The sequence below is a fragment of the Diospyros lotus genome, chromosome 2, assembly GCF_014633365.1.
Source record: "Diospyros lotus cultivar Yz01 chromosome 2, ASM1463336v1, whole genome shotgun sequence".
NCBI classification, from domain to species: Eukaryota; Viridiplantae; Streptophyta; class Magnoliopsida; order Ericales; family Ebenaceae; genus Diospyros; species Diospyros lotus.
In genome coordinates this window covers 33035700-33063454 of record NC_068339.1, presented here as the reverse complement: position 1 = coordinate 33063454, position 27755 = coordinate 33035700, and the positions used below count along the sequence as shown (strand labels likewise).

The window sequence follows — 27755 nt, the reverse complement described above, 5'->3', positions numbered from 1 at the left end:
GGCAATTTTTGCCGCTTGCCGCCAGCCTCTTCACTTTTTTCCATCCTCATTTATATATATATATATATATTTATTTTTTATCCTTACTTTTCCATGACACAACAACTACATTGCCCGAAAACGAAAATACCCCTCACCCTTAACTGCCTCCTCTTTACTCTCTCCTCTCCTTTCCATGGTCGCCGCTTGCCTCATTCCTCGTCGTCGCCTTGCCTTGTGTAGATCGTCGTTGCATCCTTACTCTCCGCTGCAGAGAGGGAAAATGCAGCGACAGTCAACGTAAGGTAAGATGGTGACGAGGAAGACAGCGAGCGACAACCATGAGAAGGGAAGAAGAGAGAGCAAAGATGAGGCGGCCAATGGAAAGGGTGAGGAGTATTTTTGTAATTTAATTGTTTCAGTGATCCTCTAGGGCAATCTAGTACAATCCTATAAACACACAGACACAAATGATAAGCCGCAGCTGCATGACATGACATGCCAGTAGGGAGCAAACAGGAAAGCATAAGTTGACAGCACTACCAACTCTATGATGATTTGCATTAAGAATTTAATTCAGATGGACTATTATGAACGCAAAAAGCACAGATGGACCAATATTCTCATATCAAGTACCTTACCTTATGAGTTACTTACAGTATTACACTGAAATTAAGAGTAATCAACTAAATGATGCGATCAATAAACAAAAGAAGAGCACAAAATTAGTTCACAGCAGAAGAGCATTTTATGCTTGTAGTTCCAAAGTGTGATTACTGCTGCTGCAGGAGAACTGCCAGCCGCTTCTCAGAGGGGTTGAATTAATTTGTTGCAGTTACACTGACCTGTATTTTGTATGACCAACGAACGTTGTCTCTCCCTCAACAAGAAGTCCAAACATCCTTTTACCTCATGGCCTAATGCAGATTTCACGACTCATCATATGCCTACACAGATGGCACATCATGCAGAGGATGACCCTTCTTATTTCTTTCAATTATCCTTCGAGCAAGAGACACCTGCTTGCCAACCACAAATATGAAGGCCTTACCCTTCCCTCCAGCACCTCGAGCTGTTCTTCCAACACGGCGTAAATATTCACTTGGATCACGGGGAAAGTCAAATAGTATAACATGGTCAACGCCGGAAAAGTCAATTCCCCTTGAAGCTCTGTAGCAAATTTCACAAGCATCATTTTACATGCACGGAAATTACCGACGATTGGACTAACTGAAATTCAATAGAAAGAATGAATTGCAAGAGAAGGAAGCGCACACCTATCAGTGCAAACCAAAAACAGAGACTTGCCCGCCACTTGGGAACTACAGAACTCCTCCATATTTGCAAGCTGTGATTCTCGAGTTATGGCAGCATGAAATGGTAAAACTCTCATGTGAATCCCTTTTCTATCGAGTCGGTTCAACGAGTTTTCAACTTTCCTGCATGTCTCAATCTGCAAACAAGCATACGATTCAAACATAACAGAAACATTGTTGTAAGACATTCTTGGTACACTTCAGTTGAAATTACCTTGTTACAGAAAATGATTGTTTTGGATACTAAACTTTGCTCCACAAGCTGCAGAAGAGCAGATCTCTTATTTTGAAATGCTGTATCTGGAGTCTTCTCTGTTTCTTCATCTCCACTGCAATCAAGAATAATCTGGCAACACAGCCTAATCATAAGTTTCAACCAACATTTAAGCTGTTCTACTTTCTTTTCTTTCTACTTATTCAGTTTTTAGTTTTTATTTTATTTATTCATTTTTTTGGGTTGGACATTGCTCCTAAATTTATTTTTTTTCAGAAACTGCAATATCTTCATAAGCATGATCCTCACTTTCCACACCATCTACTTGACTAAACATGTCTGAAAACACAGTAACTTGCACTCAAATGTCTGCTACTAGAAAGTGAACTTCTATTGCATGCCAACATGTTAAAAGATTTTGAAAGAAATGGCCCAGAGTTGAAACAATTCATGCATAGCATTATGGCAATTAAGTTACATCTAAAAGTCCTCAGACGTTATGGTGCTATCAAAGAAAGGATTCCAATGTCATTGGATTTGTTTTGGGCAAGATTTTTCCATCATTAGAATAAATATCTAGTCTCAAACAGATGATAAAAACCAGGAGGATAGTCTATATTAAAAATATCAATCAATGTAGATTCAGCTCTATTTATGCCACCCATTGGAAACTCCTAAAGAAGAATCTCCACCTTTAAGCTCAGAGAACCTTCATTAATGCACATCACTCTGCACTGCAGCCTCCACTTAACTACCATCATCTTGTTGCTTACCTTTAATTCCTTGGCAATTTGTTACACTAGGCTCACCTCTTTGGCTTGGATCAATCATCAATACAACAATAATCACCATATTGTGACCGAATTTTACCTTGGTCATAGTGATTCAATTTGAAATATAAAACCCTATGGAAATGAGACTTTTAAGAAAAGCAATGTAGTCATCTCCCTCCAATTCCCTACCTAGAAAAGACCCCAATCACACCCCTATTTCACAACTATCTTCATGTATGTGTTAATACAACATATATATAGTATACCCATCCCCTTTCATAATGAAAATAAGTAAACGGCAGAAAGGGAATAGAAATAAAAACAGGATAGGAAGGAAATAGAAAGGAAGAAAGAGGGGGAAAAAAAAAAGGTAGAAAATATAGTTACAGAAGTACTCTACAACTTGAAGGCAGTTAGAACACAATACATTAGGGCTAGTAAGAACATAAATAGGAAAGAAGGGTCAAGAAAGGGTAAGTTATTAAATTTTCCTTCCAACTCCACTTCATCTATAACATCAATCTCACAACTTTCAAGGTTTTTATTTAATCCATCCAATTTTTATAGCAAAGTCAACTTCATTAAGGCGATGTCAGAAATCATGTTATTACTTCATCTGCTTCAGCTTTGAATTAATTTAAGCGTTTAAACCAGAAATATAATTGTATAAATAAGAGAGCTAAAAATGGGGAGTGAAATTACTGGTTGTTGCAAACTTGAACAAATCACGAATTAAGTTTTAGTGATTATTCTTTAAAAATAAATTGTGTTCCACATAAATGGTCAATATTCATAAAACTTTTATGGCGAATGCAAGGGCACCAATTGAAAAGCAGTTAATATAGTTAAATTTCTGAGAGAAATTGAACTTTTCCCACGCAATTGTCTTAAAAAATATACTTGATATCAAGTATTACATTAATCAATTTGGATGCAAATTACCTAATTATCCTTATTAACGCAATTAATTCATTTTGAATGCATATTAGCATTACCCAACTTTATTGATTATCCCCTTTTTATCACTGGTTTATGTTTTCTGATTTGAATCTTTATATTAGGTCAATTAGACAGCAATTGTATTAAATAATCGGACCAAATGTTTTCAAAATTGAACCAGTCAGTCATGTTCATATAAAACAACATATAACTCAATCTCACACCCCAAAAGCAGTCAACTACATGGATTCTAACTCCCCAATCATATCCATCTTTTTTAAGGCTATTATGACTATAATCTATATCATCCCCATTTTCATTCTTGTTTATTTCTTTCTAAAAATTGAGGTCCTACATGTGCACATGGAGAAGTAAGTAGTCAGCGGTGGCAAGATCAAGTGTGGAAGTAGACTATAGGGCTTTGTGAACTCCTATGGCTTAAGAAGCTGATGCAAAAGCTTGGGCTGGAAGAGCAAAAACCATAATCCCTCAACTGTGATAACAAGGCTGCCATAAACATTGCTCACAATTCATTCTAGCATGATAAAACAAAACACATATAAAAAAGACTGGCATTTCATTAAGGAGAAGTTTGATGGAAGAACACTATGTACACCCTTCCTAAAATCTGAAAAACAACTTGGTAATATCTTTACTAAGGGTTTTAGTGTACAGCTCTTTCAGTCAATTGTTTGCAAGATGGCCATGAGAGATATCATCTATGCACCATATTGAGGGGAACTGTTGATGGCTGTAAATTAGGATGATCGATTGATAGATGGTTCGTTAAATAGCTGACAGATTGAAAGATGATTCTGAGGAAAATTGACAGAATATTTTATTTTTAGTACATCTGTGTAATTTTTCCTCCAACTAGTATTAATAGATCAGTAGGTTAGAAGCAAATACATGCTTCAACCTATAGCTTCTTTCTCCAATTTCTTCTTCATTCTCTCTTCTAAACCTTTTTTCCTTGTCTCGATAATAATTCTTTATTTTTCAACTGAGGAAGGCCAAAGTGAAACGAGGCAAACGTTCCTTGTCACCTCTTTAGCCATGTGGAGGATCTTATGAACGAATTCTTGTTTCCACTTCGTCTATTGGTAGGACATGTGCCTCTCCCTTAAGCATAATAAATTGAGTATTAGGAATCCTGGACTCTTTAATAGAGCCCTTCTAAACAAGTTGTACTGGAGGTTAACCATTAAAAAAAGAAAAAAAAAAGCCTTTTGTAGGTAAGCAGTAAGAGGTAGGTATGATGGTTGATGGGGAGGTGTACTTTGAGTGCTTTGTGTTTCCCTATCGGATAAGATTGGGATGGTTAAAAAACAGGTGTCTCCACTGCAAGCCTCCAGTTTCAAAGCAGCAACCTTACAATTACTGACAAAATTGGGGATGGTGATTATGAAAATTAAGGGATGAGATTATGGGTGGCTATTGTAACATTTGGCACAAAAAAAAAAAGTAATATTAAATAAACGAAATAAAATCCAAAACAAGATAGGAATGGTAAAACCCTTGGAGATGATCATAACAAATCATTGTTGAAATTGAGAGGAATTCTGATTCAAGATATAAATTTGAGGATAAATTAGAAAAAGATGAAGATGTTAATGGAAGAGATTTTGGTCCTTAGGATAAATTGGAATTGGATCATTAACCTTCATGGTCATCGTCAGTCACCATTAAGGTTGCCAACCACCATCGACTGTCAATTGACCGTTATCAAACAGCGGCAAAGCCAAAGGGGCCATGGCTCGATAACCATTGAACCCTTGAGCCTACTGGTTTAATTAAACCAAATAGAAAAGATGGCTAAATTAGCCTTAAACCGAGTTTGTTCCAATCTGGATTACTTGACCCACTTCAAGTTTATTTTAATTGTGTTTTAAACACCATCAATTCTTGAAAATAACATAAAGTTCTTATGGGTCAGTTGGTATCCAAAGTAAATAGTGATGTGATTAAGTAAAGGTTGGGTTAAAATAATGATAGGACTAAATAGTCCATCCAATTCTTGGTATCCCAGATGTCATGAATCAAGACCATAAATTAAGAAAAGTCTCTTTGCCATAAATCAAGGAAAGAAGATTTTTCATAAATCAAGGAAGAAAGATTTGCCATAAATCAAGGAAAGAAGATTTGTCAATTAGCATGTGGTTAGATGTAATTAACTATTATTTAGGCCTTAATTTTAGCCTTAATTTGAATGGAAGGATGCTAAACGTAATATAGAGTTCTACTCCTAAAAAGAGTTTTCTCTCTTTTCTATTTTGTTCAACATTGTTTTTCTCTCTTTTTAACATGGTATCAGAACCTAAGAAACCCTAGGACTCTTCTTTCTGAGCCTTCATCACCAACTACTCTTCTGCTTCTACTGACAACCTTCATTGCTATAATAGTACGTTATTTCCCATTCTTCCCTTGGCCCTTCCCATTAACTGGAGATGTCAGCCACCACCGATGAAGCTAGTTCCCACAATACAAGGGAAACACCAGCACCCATGATGCTTCAGCCATCAGGAAAACTGCAACCAATCAATGCTGCATATCAGTTGGATGGAAGGAATTATCTTAAATAGTCCCAGTTGATTCGAACCATTTTGAAAGGAAAAGGGAAGATTAACCATATTATAGGAATCAGACCAAAGAAAGGAGATACAACCTATGTGACATGGGATGAAGAAGATTCCATGATCATTGCATGGTTGTGGAGTTCCATGGCTACCGAAATCAGTGATACCTGCATGTTTTTGTCAATAGCAAAGGAAGTTTGGGAGTCTATCCAGCAAACCTACTCGAAGGTGAAGGATGCAACCCAAGTCTACGAGTTGAAGAAAAAAATAGCTGCAACAAAGCAAGATAACAGAACTATCACTGAGTATGCCAATTTTCTAAAGGGACTATGGTAAGAAATGGATCACTACAGGGTAACTGATATGAAGATCAATGATGATGAGCCACCTTGAAGGCTTTTATAGACAAAGATCGCACCTATGATTTTCTTGCAGGCCTAAATATAGAGTATGATCGGGTGAGAGTTCAAATCCTAGGCAAGGATGAATTACCTTCACTTAATGAAGTGATTTCAATTATAGTTGAGGAAAGTAGGAGGGTGTCAGAATGTGATTTTGACAAGAGAGAGAGTTCACTCCCAATTCAGTGAGAATTGCGCGAGAATTGGTATATTAGAAGGAAAGAAAGAAACAAAGAAAGAGAAATAGAGAGAAAAAGGGAGAGATCGAGAAGCTAAGAGGGAAAATTGAATCAATTGAATTCTCTAAGGATGCTTCTCATAGCCACGAGGGTTGGTTATATAATTACCAAGCCTTGGCGCCAATATTTGGATTACATTTGAATTAGACCCATGTGTTGTAACTGTCAATCTAATCCATATTACACCAGTACCCCTTACCCTTCTACCTTAGTAGTCTCCTTATTTACATAATAATCTCGTGACAATTCCCCCCCTACTAGAAACATTATTGTCCTCAAGTAAGTCACAGAAGTCTGGTTGCCCTGGGAAACTGCTTTAGGAGGTCAAGGAGGTACTCGCAAGTGTTGTTTTTAGGGTGGAGATTAAACCAGTGGACCAACACCTCAGTGATGGGTGCTTGATGCTTGTAGATGATTCTCCTGTCCACTATAGCTATTGGCTCCGTCTCTAGTTGTGCTAGTTGTATTGCTAAGGGTAGGATAAAACTAACTGGACTTATGCTTGGGGATGGTTTGAGGAGTGACACATGGAACACGGGATGTATGTGAGACCCCTCTGGAAGTTGGAGTCTGTAAGCCACCTGTCCCACCTTAGCTATCACTTCATAAGGACCGTAGTATTTGGAACTCAGCTTAGTCACTGACTTAGGGGAAAAAGTCTTCAGTTAGGCTTGCCTCAATTTTAGATACACCTTGTCTCCCACCGAGAAGACTCCTCCACTCCTCTTCCTATCTGCATATTGCTTCATTCGATTTTGGGCACTAGCTAGCCCTTTCCTTAGGGTTTGCAACATTTGATGCCTCTGAACTAAATAATCGTCCACTGTAACTACCTGACTTTGGCTTCCTCTCAATGGTAAGAGAGGAGGTTTGTATCCATATAGTGCTTCAAATTGTGTCATCTTCAGAGAGGAGTGTGGAGTGGTATCGTACCACCATTAGGCTAAGGAGAGCCATTTGTGCCACCTGGTAGAATGCATTAGGCTCACACATCTTAAGTATGTCTCGAGGTATTAATTAGTCCTTTCGGTCTGTCTAGCTATCTCCGGGTGATAAGAGGATGACATGTGTAGCTGTGTCCCTAGGGATTTCATTAGCTCTTTCCAAAGGAGGCTTGTGAAGACTTTGTCCCTATCTAAAACAATCCCTTGAGGCAGCCCATGCAACTTGCCCACTTGATCTAAGAAAAATCCTACCACCTCCTGTGCAGTAAAGAGGTGTGATAAGCCCAAGAAATAGGCATATTTGGTCATACGATCCACCACCACTAGCACACATTCCTTACCCTCTAACTTTGGTAGACCTTCTATAAAATCCATACTGATGTGGATGCTTGGTCAGGAATGGGTAGAGGTTGCAACAACCCTTGGGGGCGGATGTTTTCATGCTTACACCTGTTGCAAGTGTCACAGCCCTTCGCATACTCCACCACTTCTCTTCTCAACCCTAGCCAAAAGAATAGTTGTTTAATCCTACTGTAAGTGTTATGTATCCCTGAATGGCCACCCATGGGGGAATCATGTAACGCCCCTAGGATCTTTTGTCTGAGAGCCTCATCCCCACCAATTAGTATTATGTCCTTATATCTCAGCAACCCATTCCTCAATGAATAACTTGGTTTGTTGTCTGGGTCTAGTATCATTTGCTCCATCAACTCCTTGATCCACTCTCCTTTTGTGTAACTAGTTGTTACATCCCGGAACCAATCCGGAGTAATTGCAGTGATAACAGCAGAGGCCCCTTCTTCCACACAACGAGATAGAGCATTGACTGCTTTGTTCTCATGGCCTCTCTAGTACTGAATAACATAGTCAAGTCCCTTTAACTTTAACATGTCTTTCCTCTTATCGTGGGTATGAAGTTTCTATTGTAACAAAAACTTAAAGCTCTGGTGATCTATTTTTATAATGAACCTCCCTCCTTCAAGGTAGTGTTGCCATTTCTCTACGACTATTAGAATAGCCAGAAGCTTCTTATCATAGACACTGAGACCCAAGTGCTTAGGGGCCAATGCTTGGCTGATAAAAGCCAAAGGCCTTCCTCCTTGCATCAATACTGCCCCCACCCCACTAGCACTAGCATCGGTTTCTAGTACAAAAGGTTGATTAAAATCGGGTAAGCTCAGTGTAGGTACCTCACTCATGGCAGCTTTCAACCTTCCAAAAACTTCCTCGGCCCTCTCATTCCAGTGAAATCCTTCCTTCTTCAGCAACTCTGTCAATGGTTTACTTAGAGTGCCATAGTCTTTGACAAATCTACGATAGTAACCTGTGAGACCCAAGAATCCCACATTGACAGGTCTTGGCCATGCCGTCATTGCTGCCACCTTTTGGGGATCTGTGCTAACCCCTACTCTCGAAATGACATGGCCTAGATACTCCACTTGGGATTGTGCAAATGCACATTTAGACTTCTTAATATACAACTTATTGAATCGGATATTGGCTACTGCATAAGCTAGTTTCTCTTTTTCCCTCTTAGATCTGGGTTTCCAGTTTGGTGGCTTCCCGTGTAACTTCCAGCATGTGTTCTTTGTATGGTAGCTAGTTTCTCTTTTTCCCTCTTAGATCTGGGTTTCCAGTTTGGTGGCTTCCCGTGTAACTTCCAGCATGTGTTCTTTGTATGGTAGCTAGTTTCTCTTTTTCTCTCTTAGATCTGGGTTTCCAGTTTGGTGGCTTCCCGTGTAACTTCCAACATGTGTTCTTTGTATGGTAGGGTCAGTTATAGTGCTCGCATCATTGTTTGTCCCTAGGATTGTCCTCTTTCCTAGTAGCAACAAAAGCAGACCCTAAATTTGGTTATGTGAATAGAAGCATTACCTTCTTTTTGCTTTCCTCTCGTCTAACCTCCGCAAATACCTCTCGAAGAGATGGTAATGGCTTGGTACCTAGAAGTTTTCCTCTCACTTCATCCAAATCTAGATTGAGCCCTTGGAGGAAGTAAAAAATCCTCTCTTTTTCCAGCATCTTGCTGTATTTCTGGCTATTAATCGCACACTCCCAACTTGGATCATAATACAGATCCATCTCTTGCCATAACTCCATTAGATTATTGTAATATTTCGTAACTCCAAAACTACCCTACTTGGTAGTCCAAATTGTTGCTCTAATCTCAAAACATTGAGCTGTATTTTCTAAATCAGAGTAAATTTCTTGGACTGCATCCCATACCTCTTTTGCAGTCTTGTAGAACAGATAGGGTTGGCCTACTTTGGGCTCCATCAAGTTGATAAGTCAAGCCATCAAAATTGAGTTCTCTACCTCCCATCGTTGATACTCTCTAGAATCTTCTGGTGGAGTTGGAATAGCCCCGGTGAGATAGCCACATTTTCCCTTGCCTTTAATCACCAAGGTGATGGATTGAAACCACTTTCTAAAGTTTCTTCCGTTCAACCTATGTTGCGTGATTTGCAAGGTGTGGCTATCCATTGATAGGGTGTTGATAGGTACTACGACAACCAAAGTTGCTATTTGTTGAAGAGTCAAACTAATGGATAACTCTGCAGCAATAGAAACTGCATTCCCATGGGCTTGAGTATCCATATGATCTAAATACTTAGGCTACAAAAAGCCGAGCTCTAATACTATGAACAAAGTAAGGTCCCTTAGGCAGGGAACCCGAGACCAAGAAACTGAGTTTGAGAGAAATCAATCTCCTACTTTGATTAATCGAGAGAGATAACTTTATACATGATTCTATGCTATCTAATCCTAATATTTTGAAGATAAGATACAACAAAAATTTAAGATACACAAGATAAGATAACTAACACATCCTACTCCTATTATTTCTCTTGAATTTTAGGAACTTATCTAGATTATCTCTTTGGGTCTTCAATCCCTCCTTATCACTACTTATCAGCACATGATTGGGGCTAACGTCTTCATTTCTTGTGTAGACTCCTTAGCAGTTACACTCTCCGTCCTCTCAGTGAAATTCCTTAGTAGCTTAGGACTCTCCAACAGTTCACCCATAGTAGCAAAGGTTAAATCCTGAGAAACTGTTGGAATTAAATGAAGCTTCAACGACACCGTTTTGGAGAGGGGACTGGATGGTCTTTTGACAACCCTCCTGGCTGCCCAAAACGTTGCCATTTTGGGCCCATGAGCTAGACGGCCAAAACGGAAACCGTCCCCTGCCATTTTATCAAAGCGTGCCTTCGTTTGTCGTTTAGCCTACCTCTTCCCCGATCGTTGATGTTGCCTTTATACGACTTCATCCTCACAGCTGCTTTCCTCTATTTATCTTCTACAATGGCCTCAAGATCACCAATGCACAACCTTTGATTTGTATTGCCTCTTTAGGGTTTGCTTTCATTCGCTACAATTTCATTCTCTCTATATAGGTTTGATACGAAATGTTTTCTCTCTAGGGTTTTGTCTCTAATCTGTAGATTTGTGGTTATGGGGCTCCTTTGATTACAGAGTTGTTTATCTTGTCCAGTGAGTATACGAAAGTGAGGTTTGTATATTGAGGTTGTAATCGTTTCTTTTCGATAGTGCAGTGAGCTCTCTTTGCCGGAACTCAATGTGGACGTAGTCCTCATTAACGGGTGAACCACGGTAAAATTGTTTGTGTTCAGTTTATGCTTTATCTTTGCTATTCTGTTCATATGCATGTTTGAGTTTATCGAATGCTTTGTGTATGTTTTGGCTCTATTTTTGGTTTCTGTTTTTGAGTAGTGGTCGAGAGTTGTCTCGACCCAACAATGGTATCAGAGCCATTTCTTTGGTATCCACAGTCTAGGGTTTCGAAGCCTGTGCTATTTCCAATCTCAGAGTCATATTATTTGTTTTGCTTGTGTTGGTCTGATTCTCTAGGGTTTGTTGAGAGTCTCTATCAACATCTAGGGTTTTAGGGTACCTTCGTGCAAGGCAAAGATGACATCAACCCGATTTGAAATCGGTACATTTGACGGAAAAAGTGATTTTGGTAGTTGGAAAAAGAAGATGAGAGTTTTGCTCTCTCATCACAAAGTGCTTATTGCACTCGAGCCTGATGATAGAAAATGGTTGGCAGATCAGTTGGCTAGAACTGATGAGGTAAGGGAAGAAGCTTATAATTTATTTTCTTACATCTTGGTGATAGTGTTATCCGTAAAGTTGATGGCATGAATACCCCTATTGAATTGTGGAATAACCTTGAATCATTATATTCTGTTTTGTCTACTCCTAACTTAGTTTATTTAAAGGGTATGTTATTTAACTTTAAAATGAATATGTCTAAATCAATGGATGAAAACATAGATGAGTTTACTAGACTTGCTTAGTTGTTAAGAGGAATAGATCAAGCCTTGGGTGATACCAGTGAGGCTATGATCCTATTAAACTCTTTACTTGATGAATATAATGTAGTTAAGCATGCTCTACAATATACAAGAATTGTACCTAGTTTAGACTTGGTTATATCTAGAATTAAAGCTAGGGAGTTAGAGTTAAGCACATCTAAAAAACCTGGTAATAACTTATTTGTTAAGGGAAAGTTTGAAAAGAGAAACAATACGGGTAATGGAGATCAATCTGGGGGTTTTGGGAATAAGGGTAAAAACAAGGAAAAGAAGGGTAAATAAAAACCTAAGTGGAAGTGTTATCATTGTGGAAAAGAGGGACACATTAAAAAGTATTGTTGTGATCTTTTAAAGAAACAGAAACAAGGAGGTAATGTAACCATAGCTACTAGTAACTCTAACACATTAGCTGAAGTTCTTACTATTTATGATGCATCTGTTACTAATGAGTGGATAATGGACTCTGGATGTTCATTCCACATGTGTCCTAATATTGCATGTTTTCAAAACTTTAGTAATAAAGAATCTAGCACTGTGTATATGGGTAACAACCAATCATGTAGTGTGTAAGGAATAAGTGACATAACCTCAAAAATGCACGATAACAAAGTCAGAATGCTCACTGATGTTAGATATGTGCCTGGCTTGAAACAAAATTTAATATCTCTTGGTACACTTGATAAGTTAGCAGTGTTCAAAAATGCGCTAGGCGCTAGTCAGGTGCCAGGCTGGGGCCTAGCGCCTAGGCGGGGCTTAGGCGACGACTAGGAATAATTGACATTGAAATTTAATTAAAAGTCATCTAATGAAATTAACAACTACTGCAGCAACGCAAGCTTACTGCTTGAAGTAGCAAGCTCGCGTTGAAGCAGCAACTTGCTTACTTCAACAAGCAGCAAGCAGCAACAACTTGCTGCTTGTTGAAGCAGCAAGCTTGCGTTGCTGCAGCAAGCAGCACAGCAAGCTTTTGCTGCTTGTTGCTGCAACAAGCAGCAATGCAAGCTTGCGTTGGCAAAGGAAGATGGATAGTTGGATACATACCGCAGCAAGACGCGATCGGCGACGAGAGATGACAGCCAACAGATAAGATTGGTGGCGATGAGAGAGAACGACCAACAGGTGAGGTCGGCGGCAACGAGAGAGCAGGACCAAGAGAAAAGATCGATGGTGGCGATGAACGACCAAGAGGAGATTGAAGGCGAGAGAGAGAGAGAGGGGAGCTGCGATGAACAACCAGAGAGAGAAAGGGAAAGGGGAAATAGAGAAAGGGAGGGGGAAACAAGGTCGGCCCAAGACGCGCACGACCTAGGTAGCCTAGGTCGCGCGCGACCCAGGCGGTCGCCCAGGCAGTTAGGTGCCGCCTGGTCCGCCTAGGCGGCGCCGCGGCCCGATTAGTCGGGCATGGCGCACAAGGCTGCTGAGAAGCCTTAAATCGCCGCGGCCAATGGCCGCTTAGCGCCTAGGCCGAATTTTCGAACACTGTGAGTTAGGCTATTCTTATACTGCTGAAAATGTCTTCATGCATGTTTTTAAAAACAAAGACCTAATTCTAACTGGTAATAAGAGGCATGGTTTATGTGTGTTAAATGGTTGTTCTCTTCTCCCTGTTTCTTCTGCATGCATTGTTAAAACTGATAAGACAAATCTCTGGCATTTGAGACTTGGTCACATGAGGTAGAAAGGTCTGCAGGCACTGTCAACTCAAGGTTATCTTGATTCAGTGACTGCAGGTTCCCTAAACTTCTGTGAGCCTTGTACTCTGGGTAAGCAACACAGGCTGAGTTTCCATAAAGGAACTCACCTGGCGAAGGCATGCCTAGAATACTTGCATGCAGACCTATGGGGTCCCTCTCAAACACCAACCCTTGGTGGTAATAGGTATGTCTTATCCATTGTTGATGACTTTACTAGGAAAGTGTGGGTGTTCTCTCTTAGGACTAAGGACCAGACATTAGAAAAATTTAAAATATGGAAGGCCTTAGTTGAAAACCAAATTGATAAGAGGATTAAAACCTTAAGAACAGACAATGGATTAGAATTCTGCAATAGAGATTTTGATGAGTTATGCAACTCATAAGGCATTACTAGACACAAAACTGTTAGGAACACACCCCAACAAAATGGGGTTGCTGAAAGAATGAACAGAACTCTCCTAGAAAAGGTTAGATGTCTATTGTTCACACCCAGTATGCCTAAGACTTTTTGGGGAGAAGCCCTCTCTACTCCTGCCTACCTGATAAATAGAAGCCCCTCCATTGTCTTAAATTTAATGTGCCCTGAAGAAAAGTGGTTAGGAAGAAAAATGAACTTAGATAATTTAAAAGTCTTTGGGTGTGAAGCCTATGTTCACCAATCTATAGGAAAATTAGACCCTAGATCCACGAAATGTGTATTTGTAGGGTACCAAGATGGAACTAAAGGCTATAGGTTATAGGATAGGAGTTCAAGAGGAGTTAAGATAATCATAAGTAGGGATGTTATATTTAATGAAACTGTGTTCCCTTGCAGACTAGAAAACTTAGAGACAGACCCTAAACCTAGTGTCCCAGAAGATTTTGTGATAACTGGTAATACTCAGTTTCAGGTGGAGCAGCCAACAGGTATGTCTAGCCTGCCAGTTACCCCAATCCCTGGTATCCCAGCCCAAATAGTGATTCATCCTCTGACCACAAAAGTGATCATGAGGAGTCAACTGATATCCCTGAGGCTGAGGTGGAGCAACATGACTCTCCTCAGCAAAACTTAAGGGATTATCAATTAGCTCGTGATACACGCAGGAGGATAGTGAGACCTCCTGCTAGATGTGCGTATTCAGACCTTGTTTATTGTGCCTTAGTGGCAGGAATGGAAATGAGAAGCAGTGAGCCATCCTGCTATGAGGCTGTCAACTCTCATGACTGCTCAAAATGGCAATGTGCAATGGATGAAGAAATGACCTCTTTAATGACCAACAACACCTGGGAATTGGTCCCAAGACCTCAGAAACAAAAGCTGGTAAGGTGTAAATAGCTGTTCAAACTCAAGGAAGGTATGTTACCCACTGATCCCTTAAGATTTAAAGCTAAACTAGTGGCTAAATGTTTTACTCAGAGGGAAAGCATAGATTATATTTAGATTTTTTCTCCTATTGTTAAATTTAAAACTATATGTATGATGCTTGTAATAATTGTTCAATATGACTTAGAATTAGAACAACTAGTTGTTAAAACTGCCTTCTTACATGGAGACTTAGATGAGCTCATTTATATGGAACAACCTGCTGGTTATGTTAATAAACTTCATCCTGATTATGTTTGTTTATTAAAAAAGTCTTTGAATGGACTAAAGCAATCCCAAGACAATGGCACAAGAAATTTGATAATATTATAATTGGGATTGGCTTTGTTAGGAGTGAATATGACAACTGCCTTTACTTTATCCTTTCGAAAATTCCTGTTTATTGTTGTTGTATGTTGATGACATTTTGTTGATTAGCAAATCTAAGTCAAAGATATGTGAATTAAAATCAATGCTGAACACAAATTTTGACATGAAAGACTTAGGTCTTGCTAGGAAAGTTTTAGGGATGGTAATAGAGAGAAATAGAAGTAAAAGTTGTTTAAAAATTCACCAACATGACTATTTGCTAAAGGCTGTACAAAAATTTGGTATGTCAAGTTGTAAACCAGTAAATACACCTTTGGCTGGTCATTTTATCTTGTATAAATCTCAATGCCCATCATCGGATTCTGAAAAACTGAAAATGGAAACAATTCCATATGCTAATGTAATTGGAACCATCATGTATTCCATGATTAGTACCAAGTTAGACCTTGCATTTTCAATCTCTTTGCTTAGCAGATTTATGTCTAACCTTGGGAAAACTCATTGGGATGCCTTAAAATTCTTATTAAGATATATCAATGGCTCTTTAAATGTTGGTTTAAATTACATGAAAAGATATGATGCACTTGATCTAGTAGGCTTTGTAGATTATGATTTTGTAGGAGATAGAGACTCAAGAAAATCCACTACTGTCTATTTCTTTATCTTAAGTGGTAATTGAATCAGCTGGAAGTCACAGTTGCAGCCTCTGGTTGCATTGTCTTCCACTGAGGCAGAGTATGTGGCTGTGACAGATGCATTTAAGGAAGCCATCTAGCTTCAAGTTTTCTTAAAAGAAATTCAGATGCTACAAGGTAAGGTTGTGGTATTTTCTAATAGCCAAAGTACTATTCACTTGTGTAAAAATCCGGTATACCATGAAAGAACAAAACATGTGGATGTGAAATACCACTATGTAAGGGATCGGGTGGCCAAAGGTATTGTAAACATTCAAAAAGTCCCTGCTGAAAATAATCCGACAGATATGGGAACAAAAATAGTGACTGCAGCTAAGTTCAAACATTGTTTGGGCTTGCTGCATGTAGAAGTTGGTTGAAGGAACAACCAACAAGAGTAATGATGGTAAGGATTGTAGCACGCTACACTATTGTTGGAGGAATGTCCTTGGATAGTTGAAGCTTCAAGGTGGAGATTGTTGGAATTAAATGAAGCTTCAAGGGCACCGTTTTGGAGAGCGGACTGGATGGTCTTTTGGCAACCCTCCTGGCTGCCCAAAACGTTGTCGTTTTGAGCCAATGAGCTGGACGACCAAAACAGAAACCGTCCCTTGCCGTTTTATCAAAGTGTGCCTTCGTTTGTCGTTTAGCCTGCCTCTTCCCCAATCATTGATGCTGCCTTTATACGACTTCATCCTCATAGCTACTTTCCTCTATTTATCTTCTACAGTGGCCTCAAGATCACCAATGCACAACCTCCGATTTGTATTGCCTCTTTAGGGTTTGCTTTCATTCTCTACAATTTCATTCTCTCTGTATAGGTTTGATATGAAATGTTTTCTCTCTAGGGTTTTGTCTCTAATCTGTAGATTTGTGGTTATGGGACTCCTTTGATTAGAGAGTTGTTTATCTTGTACAGTGAGTATAGGAGAGTGAGGTTTATATATTGAGACTGTAATCATTTCTTTCCGATAGTGCAGTGAGCTCTCTTTATCAGAGCTCAACGTGGACGTAGCCCTCATTAATAGGTGAACCACGGTAAAATTGCTTGTGTTCAGTTTATGCTTTATCTTTGCTATTCTGTTCATATGCATGTTTGAGTTTATCGAATGCTCTGTGTATGTTTTGGCTCTATTTTTGGTTTATGTTTTTGAGTAATGGCCGAGAGTTGTCTCGAACAAAACAAAAATGATTGACGTATTGTGATAAATACAAGAAAAGGTTCAAGGAAGACTGAAATGAAGACCGATCTGTAGGTCTGTGGTGACGGCAATGAAGGCCGGCGAAAAAGATTAAGTAGGACTACAACGAAGGCAGTTATGGAATAATACAAAAGAAAATATCTATACATTCCATATCTCGAGTAAATCCTTTAATTTATTGAGCCTCTTTTAACAGATGGTATATGAGTGAAGGAAGGAAGTGGTAGTGTGAAGTTGAATCCTCTATCTTCCAATGAATTTTCCCCCCAAAAAATAGGGATTGAAGAAACGAAAATAAGGCTCTTTTTCATTGAAAATGACATCCATGGTGACAAAGACTCTACGGGTCAATGGCTGATAACATTTATAGCCTTTTCAAGTGTTGGAGTACCCAATGAAGATACAAATTAGAGCTCTATGATCAAGTTTGCTTTGGCTTTCATCGTATATATGAACAAGGCAACACATCCAAAGACTCTAGGAGGTATTTTTTGACTAGGTGAGAAATCAAGATAGAATTCATATAATACCTATATGGGGCCCTCGTTACTCAAGACTTTAGAGAGAATCCGATTGATTAAGTAGGGAGCAGTCAAAAGAGTTTCTCCTTAAAAGTGTTTAGGGACATTAACATGGAATAAAAAGGTATGAGTGACATTTAAAATATGTCTATTGTTCCTTTTAGCTATCCCATTCTAAAACATCAAACTAACCTCTGATTTTTCTTTCAAAAGATACAACCACATAGTTCGAGTACAATCATCAATAAATGACACAAACCATCTAGCCCCTGTAAGACTTGCAACTTCTAATGGTCCCTACACATCACTATGGATTAGAAAGAAAGGTGTTATGCCTAGTAATGAGCCCAAGTATGATGAAATGGACCCACAACGCACTGGGTAAGCCCATCATGAGACTAATTGAGGGGACCTGATCAAGTGACTAAGTAATGGGTCAAATGGTAATCGAGTAAGTGTCTCTCGGTAGTCGAGTAGCCGAGAGACCATATTGTCGAAAGACCATGCCACCATGCGATATTACCAAGTGAGGCTATGCGAGATACATGGCCAGGTGAGGCCGATAGATGCATCGCCGAGTGAGGTCGAGAGACACATGCAGCCAAGTGGGCTGAGAGACTATGCAACATGTGGCCAAGTGATTAAGGCTCACTTGAGTGAGCCGAGGGACTATGCATGGCCGAGTGAGGTGATTGTCGAGAGACCATGAGACTATACTATTAAAGAGCAACACCAAGTAATACTTGATTAATCAAGATATGTCAAGTGACCTCTGGCAGCCTCTCTCGGGACATTATCGAGAGACCCTTCCAAAATACCTCATAGATCACTCACCCTCCAGAAGATATACCAAACTCTCATGGGCCATCCAAGCCCGATAACCTTTCTCCAAGCCATGTGAGAAACCTTCCCGAGAGACTACAGGCCCCGAGACCTAATCTCTAGACGTGAGAACACGATGAACCGATCAAACTTACCTCCGATTGCCTGCCAATGAATTTAGATGAGTCACGAGTGTCCAAGATGCCCGACGAAAGACATGGCCTTGATTTTAGAGAGAGAGTCAAGAAAGACCTTGATTTTATCAAGCTCTTCCCTTTGCAAAGGTCCTTACTAGTGGACTTTGGCTTATCTTGAGAAGGAGTTCCTTCTCCATTCATTAGATTGGTTTGATGTTGTTGTTGGCCCCAAGATTGGCTTGAGGTTGTTAAATCTGGCTTTGAATTAGTCCCAGGCCGCTACTGTCCTCGTCCCCTTTTGATACCATGGTTGAACCTTCTATTTGTTGGGTCTAAAGCACAACTGTCCATTATTTAAACTCGAAACTGATCAAAGTCCACAATCAAACTTGCTAGAAATTCAAATATTCGATCCCTCTCCATACAGCTTTGAAGAGAATTAGCATCTATTAGGCATTTCATCTGTATATTTTGAAAGTGGTCTATTTCAAGCCAAAGTCCCTTCATGACAATGTAGCATTCAGTGACTAAAAGAGTACCTTGTTTTGTCGTTGAAATCTTCGTCTTGAGTTCAAATATGACCGTTGTGTCTTGAGCTTTGGAGCACAACTGACAAACGATTTCCCAAATCTCTCAGGCAGTGGGAAGAAACATACAGTTTTTGTTGATTTCAGGTTGCATCAAGCTCGATAACCATGACATTATCATGGAATCTTCTTCATCCCAATCTTGAAACTCGGAATCCTCTTTGCTAGGTCTGATTCCTTCCAAGTGGCTAGGCTTTCCTCTCCTTTTAAGATGTGTCTTCACAATTTGTGACCACTTAATGTAATTATTTCCATCAAGTTGGTATTCTCTCATATTTGGAAGTTCTCCATTCAAAGAATTAGTTACATGTTGCGAAACAAGCTCAGTTGGTGCGGAGGTAACGCTTCCTGAATCAACTCAAAAAAATTGATGAAGGTCAATTATGGTTGTTCAGGAAGAATAGAGAAGATATGTGCTAGGCAGGCCGGAAAAAGAAACCAGCAAGGCTGCTGAAGGCAAGGCTGATTATCGGCAAGTTGTAGTGTAAAGGAAGAAAAAACTGGCAATAAGCTGATTATTAGTGGTGAAGGTTGTTTGAGAAAGAAGCCCAAGGATGGTCGGTCTGATACCATGTGGAAAAGAATATTTTCTGCACTGTACTATGGAACGGTACACTAGGTATTTATTACAAGTGTGTATCCAATTTAGGTAACTAATCCCAAATAATTAGGGATTAGTCAACTCAATCAATGTAGAAAAAATATGAGAAACAATACCAACAAGGAAACATAATCTTCTCCTAATAAAAAGAAAACTCTAGAAATAAGAAAATAGAGATATTCTAGAAAGGAAACAATTATAGGAGAGATTTATGGATTTCTAACAACATGCACTCTATTTATGATACTTGTTAAAACCATACATATCATTTAAATTGCATTAAATTAGGGAAATAGGAACGCATTATTATTGTTGATCATCTTGGCTTACATGATTATTAGATATGACATTATGTGTTGCATGATATGGCATCAATGTGCACTCGTTGACTAGTTTTCTTGAAATCTAGAACTATATCAGTACTTTTAATGAATGACTTTTGGGAGTATCATATTAGGACTTTGTATGCTAACTGTAAGTTAGCCATTGGTACACCACATATATATGGGGGTGACTGTTACCACTATTGTATTGATTATATGGGCATGAAGTATGTCTGCCACTTTATTAATTATATAGGCATTTGTACATCTGCCATATTTTATGATAGACATGGTTATATGTGGTACTCCCTTCACTATAAGTATTTCTCAATATCATGACTCATTAAGGACTCCTATCCTTTTCTTGATTATCATAATGACATGGCACATTATTTCTTATTTGTTGCACATTCTTATTTCCCCCATGATAATACCTTGTAGCCCTCACTAGTCAATTAAGGCTTATCCCGATGTTTCTATATTTCTCGGTTTTCCCCCTCCCAATATTTTACAGGTAGGTAGATTTGAACTATCGGAATACAAAGACTGTGATATAAGGCTCTTCCTATATATACCTTAGGCACACTCTTGGTACAACCCTGATTACACAAACTATTAGATATTGCACGATTAGATACCTTGGTACAACTCTTATTTCTATTCTTACAACTATGCGAGAAGAGATAACATTCTAGTTGACTGGTGCTTTCATGCCTTTTCTTTTGGCACTGAACATGACACAACAGGGGACAAGAGACTTTTCAGTGTGTGGAGCATCCTAGTTGTCATCTTCAGGGATCTATATTTCCAGTTTTCTTTTCCCCTTTGCCTTTTTTGGTGTTCAAACTCTATGCCCTTCTTTGTTTAGTCTTTTGCTGATTTCCTTAATAAACCTTATCTGCCTAAAAATATATAGGCTTTTCTTTTATTATACAGAGTTTTCCCCCCTCGAGGTTGCATCTTTTGGTATACTTATCATATATGCAAAATTGAAAAAAGAAAAAAAAAAGTAAACAAGCAAAGAAAGGAGAGAAGAACAATAGAAAGAAGAACCAGAGTATCATCCCTACCTCCTCAAGGTTAGTGCTTGTATGGTGCATACCAGGTCCCATGATCAATTCACAGTCTGGAAAAATTTCAAGTAGCTTGTTGTATATGTCCACTGGTAAAGTGGCAGTCACAAATAGATATTGCGTGGTAACAGGCGAGGAGTTGGTTAAACTTTGCAATACTGGCTCATATTCCTCATTGTTAAACAGTAAATCAACCTCATCAAACACAACACTGCAAGATTTAGATTAATATTAACAAAGATAAGCACAAATGATATCTCTATCAGTAGAAGGGAGAAAAAGGAAAAGAAAGAAAAAGTAATGTTGTTTAGGGAAAGGAATAATTATTGATGCCATCTTACTGGAATAATGGGTTTCAGAAACCAAAATATAATTCTAAGGAAAACCATGATCGGGACGCTAAATGTAAATCCACATATGAGAATATCCACAAACAGAATTAAAATCATCAAGTAAAATTTCACATATCTGCTGGTAAAAGATCAAACAAGCAATGAGTGCAATCATGTCGGACGCCCTAGGTGAGAGAACACAAGTTATACAAAAGAACATATAATGAGACCAGGTACAACGGTGCCAGGTGGGAGCATTATATTAAAATCCTGCTATCAATATATCATGAGACTATAAAATTAATTCATGGTATAGCTTCCCCTAAATTGGGAATTCTGGTTGTGACATATAACAGTCAAGACTTCCTCTAGACAGAACAGCAACACAATAGCAAAGAGAAAACTGGTTTTTACATTCAACAAAACAGAGAACAAGACTCTTGCTTTAGAAAAAGCAGACAACCAAAAATCACCCCACATATGAGCAGTTACCTCAGAAGGGAGCCTGCCAAGTGGAGAACAGTAGCCAGAAGGGTCTATCAGACACCTTGACATGCTAAGGGTTAACAGTGTGTGAAGGCTCCAACAGACATCCAAAGGCTACTCTTTAAGTCACCTCCCTCAGATCCACTATGTTATGCCCATTAAAGCAATGAAAAGGAAATCAATTAGGTGAACAACAAAAAAACCATGTGAGTTTGCTCCTTCAAGTTTTGAGTTTTCAATTTCCTCCAAATTTTTCTCTTCGTATTACAATCTGAGACCTTTGGCATGCCTTCTCTGGAGATGACCCTTGATTTTCCTACCTTTTTTTTTTTTTTTTCTTGGTTACAATATTGCACTCACCTAGGTGAAGGAGCCTTGCCTAGCAGTAGACAAGGCACTTCCATGGTGCCTTGCATAGCCCAAGCACTTTGCTTGCCTCTGACTATGGTAGCCACTACCTCACTAACAGATCTTGAAATTGAATTATTATCAAGAGAAGACAAGAAGGAATGCAAATGAGTAGACAAGCCAAAGTAAGTGATGAAGATCCACCTTAAAGAGAAGATTTGGAAGGTGGAAGTGATGGTCAATTAGGGATGGCAAGGAACCAAATATGAACTGGATGTACCCTCACCCGTACCCATACCTGCCTCCCTAATACCCATGCTCGCTGAATAATGTATTTAGTCCTCCATCACCATACACATCAAGTAACAACATCCATCAGATAAGTGTACTTGTTTGATTTAAATAAAAATATATATTTATTCAATTTTATCTCAAATTCTGAATCAAAAATTTAAATAGATGATACAACAAGGAAATAAATATATATAGATATATATAAAAATCCATACAACCTTTCCAACTACATAAATCAATGAAACATAAAACATGTCCAACAAGTTTGCAACTTTTGTGTTCAACTTTGGTTCTTTAGGCTTTTGGTAATTTGTTTCACTTCACAAATTGATGGGCCCATGGATAATGGGTTGGGCTTAATTGGTGAGTAACCAAGTTCAGTTGGGTTTTAGTTTAGCTATGTATTATATAAACATAATAATATATAAAGATAATAACAAAAATATATATTATAAAATAAAAAACATTATTTATTACTTACAAGTAATATATATGCTCAAGTATGGTCGCAGGCACCCCCTACCGCACCCAACCCATACCCACACAAGTTTTTTATTTCTTGGTTTTTACCCACCCTGTCAAATAAAATTTTAACTCTATACCTTCCCAAGTGCTGCTGATTTGTTGGATATCCATCAAACCAAATAGAAATTGCCATCCCTATGGTCGATTATATTCTATAGAAGGCAGAGAAGGACCCCAAACCTAAGATGGAGAGAACAACCACCCTTACAACAAGAGGCATGCTGGATCGGGGTGCACATTGAGTGGACCCTTAGCACACATGCACAAAGGCTTCATGATTGTCCCAACCTGAGAAGCCAGTGAGGTGCACCCCCAAAGATTGCCACAACACCAACTAAATGTGTAAGGGGACAACATACTTGAAATGTGTTATAAATGCATAGACTCCTTTTTGAGTTGTATTCTTGTAGTCTTGCACCTATGACAATCTGGCATGAATTCTTGAACAAACTTGATTTAATGATTAATGGGAAATGGAGTGACTTGTCTTGTGACATGAGCATGTGTAACGCCCATCTCGAACCACAACATAAGGCACGAAAAATAACATAATTTTTACATTTGTGTTGTGGAAATCCCAAGATATACTAGAAGGATCGTAACCTAAAAACAATTTGGGGACTTCCACCCGAACATTTAGTTATGCACATATCTATTATGTATAGCTTCTAATACCATAAAGATGCCCTCTTTCCACTATCTTCCTCCTTACACCACATGATAACAACGAGTTCAAAATTGAAATACATCACTTGAGTAGGTTATTACAAGCCATGGTAGAATATTATATCTACTAACTAAACTTGTGCGACCTGCACTCCTCCTTTTGAGCTGGACCTCGAAATACCTATTGAGTCTGCTTCACCTGGAACGTTGAATGTTCTAGGGACATGAAATGCCCAAGTTAGACAACAATATCTAAGTGAGGGTTTTAGGAATCAGTTTCATGTGTGCGAAGGCAAGAAAATGCAAAAAATGCATACTCCAGGTGGAAGTGACGCCAGGGTGTTGCAATCACCCCTACTTAAGACATCGTGTAACACAACCTCACAACACGACTAAGTGAAGTCTCCCTTCACCCATAATAATCATAACCAGTCACAAGCCACAAGTAGTGATGCATGAAAATATCGAAAAAGAACATGCTTACCAACAGAGGAACGTGTTATGCATATGCAGCCACCACCAACATGCTCAATAATATGCTTAACATGCAGACAGACTTTTTAGAAAACCACTCACCTCAGTTTTACCTGCGTGGCTTACTATTTACCGGCGTCGGGTTTTGATTAGTTGTAGTACACGGATTTCCAGAACATAAGTATGAAATATTTTTATATAGGGTTGTGGAAAATAATTAGATTAACATTTCTAGAAATTTGCAGGTGGAACCAAGGCCGCACGCACCGCTGGAGGGAGACCCACACACTTGCACGCGTAGGTAGAGCTGGCTCATGCAGTGCACGCGCCAGTTGTCTTCTCCGGCGATGATAGCGTCCAACCTCGATTTTTTGGCTATTTCTCACTCATTTTGACACTGTTTCGACCCCCGTTTGAACCTACGGTTTCCTATCTCTATCCTCAACCCAAATATAAGTTCAGAATTACCTTACCTAGCCGTTTTTAGGCGACTTGGCCCCAGATTCTGGCGAGAGCTCTGCAACTACCGGCAACCTGTTATCTCCCTCGTCACTGGTTGGAAAACCTCCCTCCTTCTTAGGGGCAGAACCCCACTCTTGGTTTTGCTTATTCACCTCTCAATCTCTTTGAATTGCTTAATCTTCTTGCCTAAGCCATTAATTTATAAGAGACTCCGGCTAGTCAACTTCATCCACCTATCCTGCCACCTCACGCTTTGTTTTGCGCGCCCATGACTGCTTCTAACCGTCGATTGGGTTGGTTCGTCCCTTCGGTGAGTTCATTTCGAGTTCTCAAAAATTACATTTTGGCCCAAAGTTTCACACAATTGCACTTTAGCCCTTATATTATTTGGCCCTCAAGTTATCTTGTAATCTCCCAATGGCCCTTAAAACAAGTTCATTGCATCAACTCCCAAGGTTTATATTTAATTTCATGCTAGTTCCAAAACTTATCGAAATTGCACTTATGCCCCAGGACCCTAATTTCAAGGAATAACTTATTTTTCCCACAAGTGATTGCTTTTGAAATTTAGGGATATTATAGCATGCACTTTTGATATTTTAATTGTAAAGATAGTTTGGATATTAAGTTACCTTGTTAGCAATATAAGTTGGAAAAATTGTACAAACAAGAAGTGTAAGGCAACTATCACACAACTTTGCCACTAACAAGACAACCTAGCCTAGCTTAGACATTTTGAGAAGCTTCTACAAGAAGGAGCAACTAGTCAGTGTGGAAAAATACTTGAGTATTTCAAGTGACTCCAGCTCACAATGCTCATTGTTGGACCAACAGTAAACCAGTGGAAGTTGAGAAGTGGATTGCTTAGTTGAAGAAATTGTTGTGGGTCCTACAATGCATTAACACTCAAAAAGGTGGAACTAGTCATTTCATGCTAGAGGGAGAAATAGATAATTGACAAACTGAGAACTGTTGTTGCATGCAAAGCATAGCATTAACATGGAGAAAATTAAAGCTCTTAGATAGTTCTTCATGTAGTGTTTGAAAGAGGCAAAAGATGAATTCTTGAAAATTATAGCAAGGACCCCACAGAGACTGTCAGGAGTCACATAAATGGGTATTGATCTCAGCTACTCATAATAGAGGTCACATCTAGAATGTAGAAATATCTAGAAGAATGAGGAATTTTCTAGGTATATCTAGAAATTTTTGGACAATTCTAAATGCTCCTATAATATCTAGAACATTCCGAAGGCATCTATGTAATTCTAGAGGGTACTAGAAGGTTGTAAAAGTTCTTAAGATCACCATCTAGAAGATTCTAGGGTGTCAGGTGCTGATAAGTAAGTCTTGAGAATTCCACAAGGAATTCTGGAGAATTGTAGAAGTTTGTGATCGAAGAGAGAGGAAAGGAATTGAGAAGGAAAATTGAGATTCAATTCATTCATATCCTTCTTGGATGAGATCAGTCTCTATTTATATTGATCTTCCCTCAATCAACTGAAATTCTCCCGCCTAATACAACTTGTGTCCTAACTGCTAGCGCCACTTGCAACAAGCATGTGCGCGTTAGTTATTCTATTTCCCTCCTAATCTCCTAAGTTACAATTAGTTATTTTAGGCAATACATGACAATTACCCTCCCCCTGAGGAATTTATTATCCTCAAGAAATACAAAGTAAACTTGCCACCCTAGGGAATTGCTTGAGCAAATCCATAAGGTATTCCCATGTATTGTCATCCGTAGGCAATTGGTTCCATTTGACCAGCACTTGAATTAGGGGCACCCCTTGTTGATATATCACTCTTCTGTCAAGGATAGCTTCTGGTTCTATTGTAGGCTCCTCACTCCTACTTCCAGTGGGCAATTTGAGGCTTGCCGGTTGACCCCCCGCATATTTCTTTAGTAAGGACACATGAGAGACCGGATGAATGTGAGAGTTTTCCGATAATTGGAGTTTGTAGGCCACCTTACCCAACCTTGCGATGATGGGAAAAGGCCGGTAGTATCTCGAACTTAGCTTATTTATTGGCTCCTCGGTTATGGGTTTAAACTGAAGAAACCTGAGCTTTAGGTACACTTCTTCTCCCACTAAAAACTCCCTTTCACTCCTACCTTTATCCGTTTGTTGTTTCATTTTGTTCTGAGCCATGGCTAGGTCTTTTTTAAGTTGTTGAAGTACCTCTTACCTCTGTTGAAGGTGGTCATCCACTGTTGTAACACTAGTAAACTCTTGTGGCATTGGTAGTAGAGGAGGTTTATACCCAAAGAGAGCTTCAAACGGTGACATCTTGATGGAACTGTGGTGACTAGAATTGTACCACCACTGGGCTAGAGCTAGCCACTTATGCCATTTTCTGGGTTGTTGAAAACTCAAACACCTTAGGTAATTCTCCAAGCATTGGTTGACCCTCTCAGTCTGCCCGTCCGTTTGAGGATGGTAGGCAGACGACATGTTAAGCTTGGCTCCCAATGATTTCAGCATTGTCTGCCAAAAAGGCTAGGGAATATCTTGTCCCGATCTGATATGATATTTCTAGGAACCCCATGTAGCTTGATAACTTGATCAAGGAACACTCGTGCAACCTCTTGAGTGGTGTAAGGATGAGACAGGCCAATGAAGTGAGCGAACTTCGTGAATCTATCAACCACCACTAATATACGATCTCTACTCTCTGATCTAGGCAACCCTTCAATAAAAGCCATGGAAACACTCTCCCAAGCTTGTCCCGGAATGCTTAAGGGCTGTAATAACACCAGTGTGGCCTACAGTTTCATACTTGCATCTTTTGCAAGTATCACAAGTCATTACAAACCGGATCACCGCCTCCTTCAACTTAGGCCAAAAGAATAGTTGTTTCACCCTATGGTAAGTGTTTCGAATTCCGGAGTGTCCTCCCAAGGGGGATCCATGTAGGGCCTGGAGAATCTTGTCTTTCACCTATGGGCAGTCCCCAATCACTATCCTTCCCTTATATTGTAATACCCCGTTATGTAGGGTGTACCCCTTTTTGCTGTTAGGATCCAACACTAATTGCTCTAGAATCCCTCTGAATTGCTCATCTAAATCATAGCTACTAGCCACCTCCTGGTACCATTCCGGTATTAATGCAGTAATGGCTACTGCCTCTCCCTTT

At 39.2% G+C, this 27755-nt stretch overlaps 1 protein-coding gene across 1 annotated transcript in view; it reads right to left on the bottom strand.

Moving 5' to 3' along the window:
* Positions 1-509: 509 nt before the first annotated feature.
* LOC127795566 (DEAD-box ATP-dependent RNA helicase 50) overlaps positions 510-27755 on the bottom strand; it is a 42801-nt gene continuing 15555 nt past the window's right edge. The window contains exons 6-9 of the mRNA XM_052327336.1: positions 21028-21241; positions 1510-1641; positions 1257-1432; positions 510-1149 (exon numbers count right to left, since the gene is read on the bottom strand). Of these exons, the coding sequence (XP_052183296.1) occupies positions 927-1149; positions 1257-1432; positions 1510-1641; positions 21028-21241 (745 nt within the window). The 3' untranslated portion in view covers positions 510-926. The remainder of the gene's footprint in view (positions 1150-1256; positions 1433-1509; positions 1642-21027; positions 21242-27755) is intronic.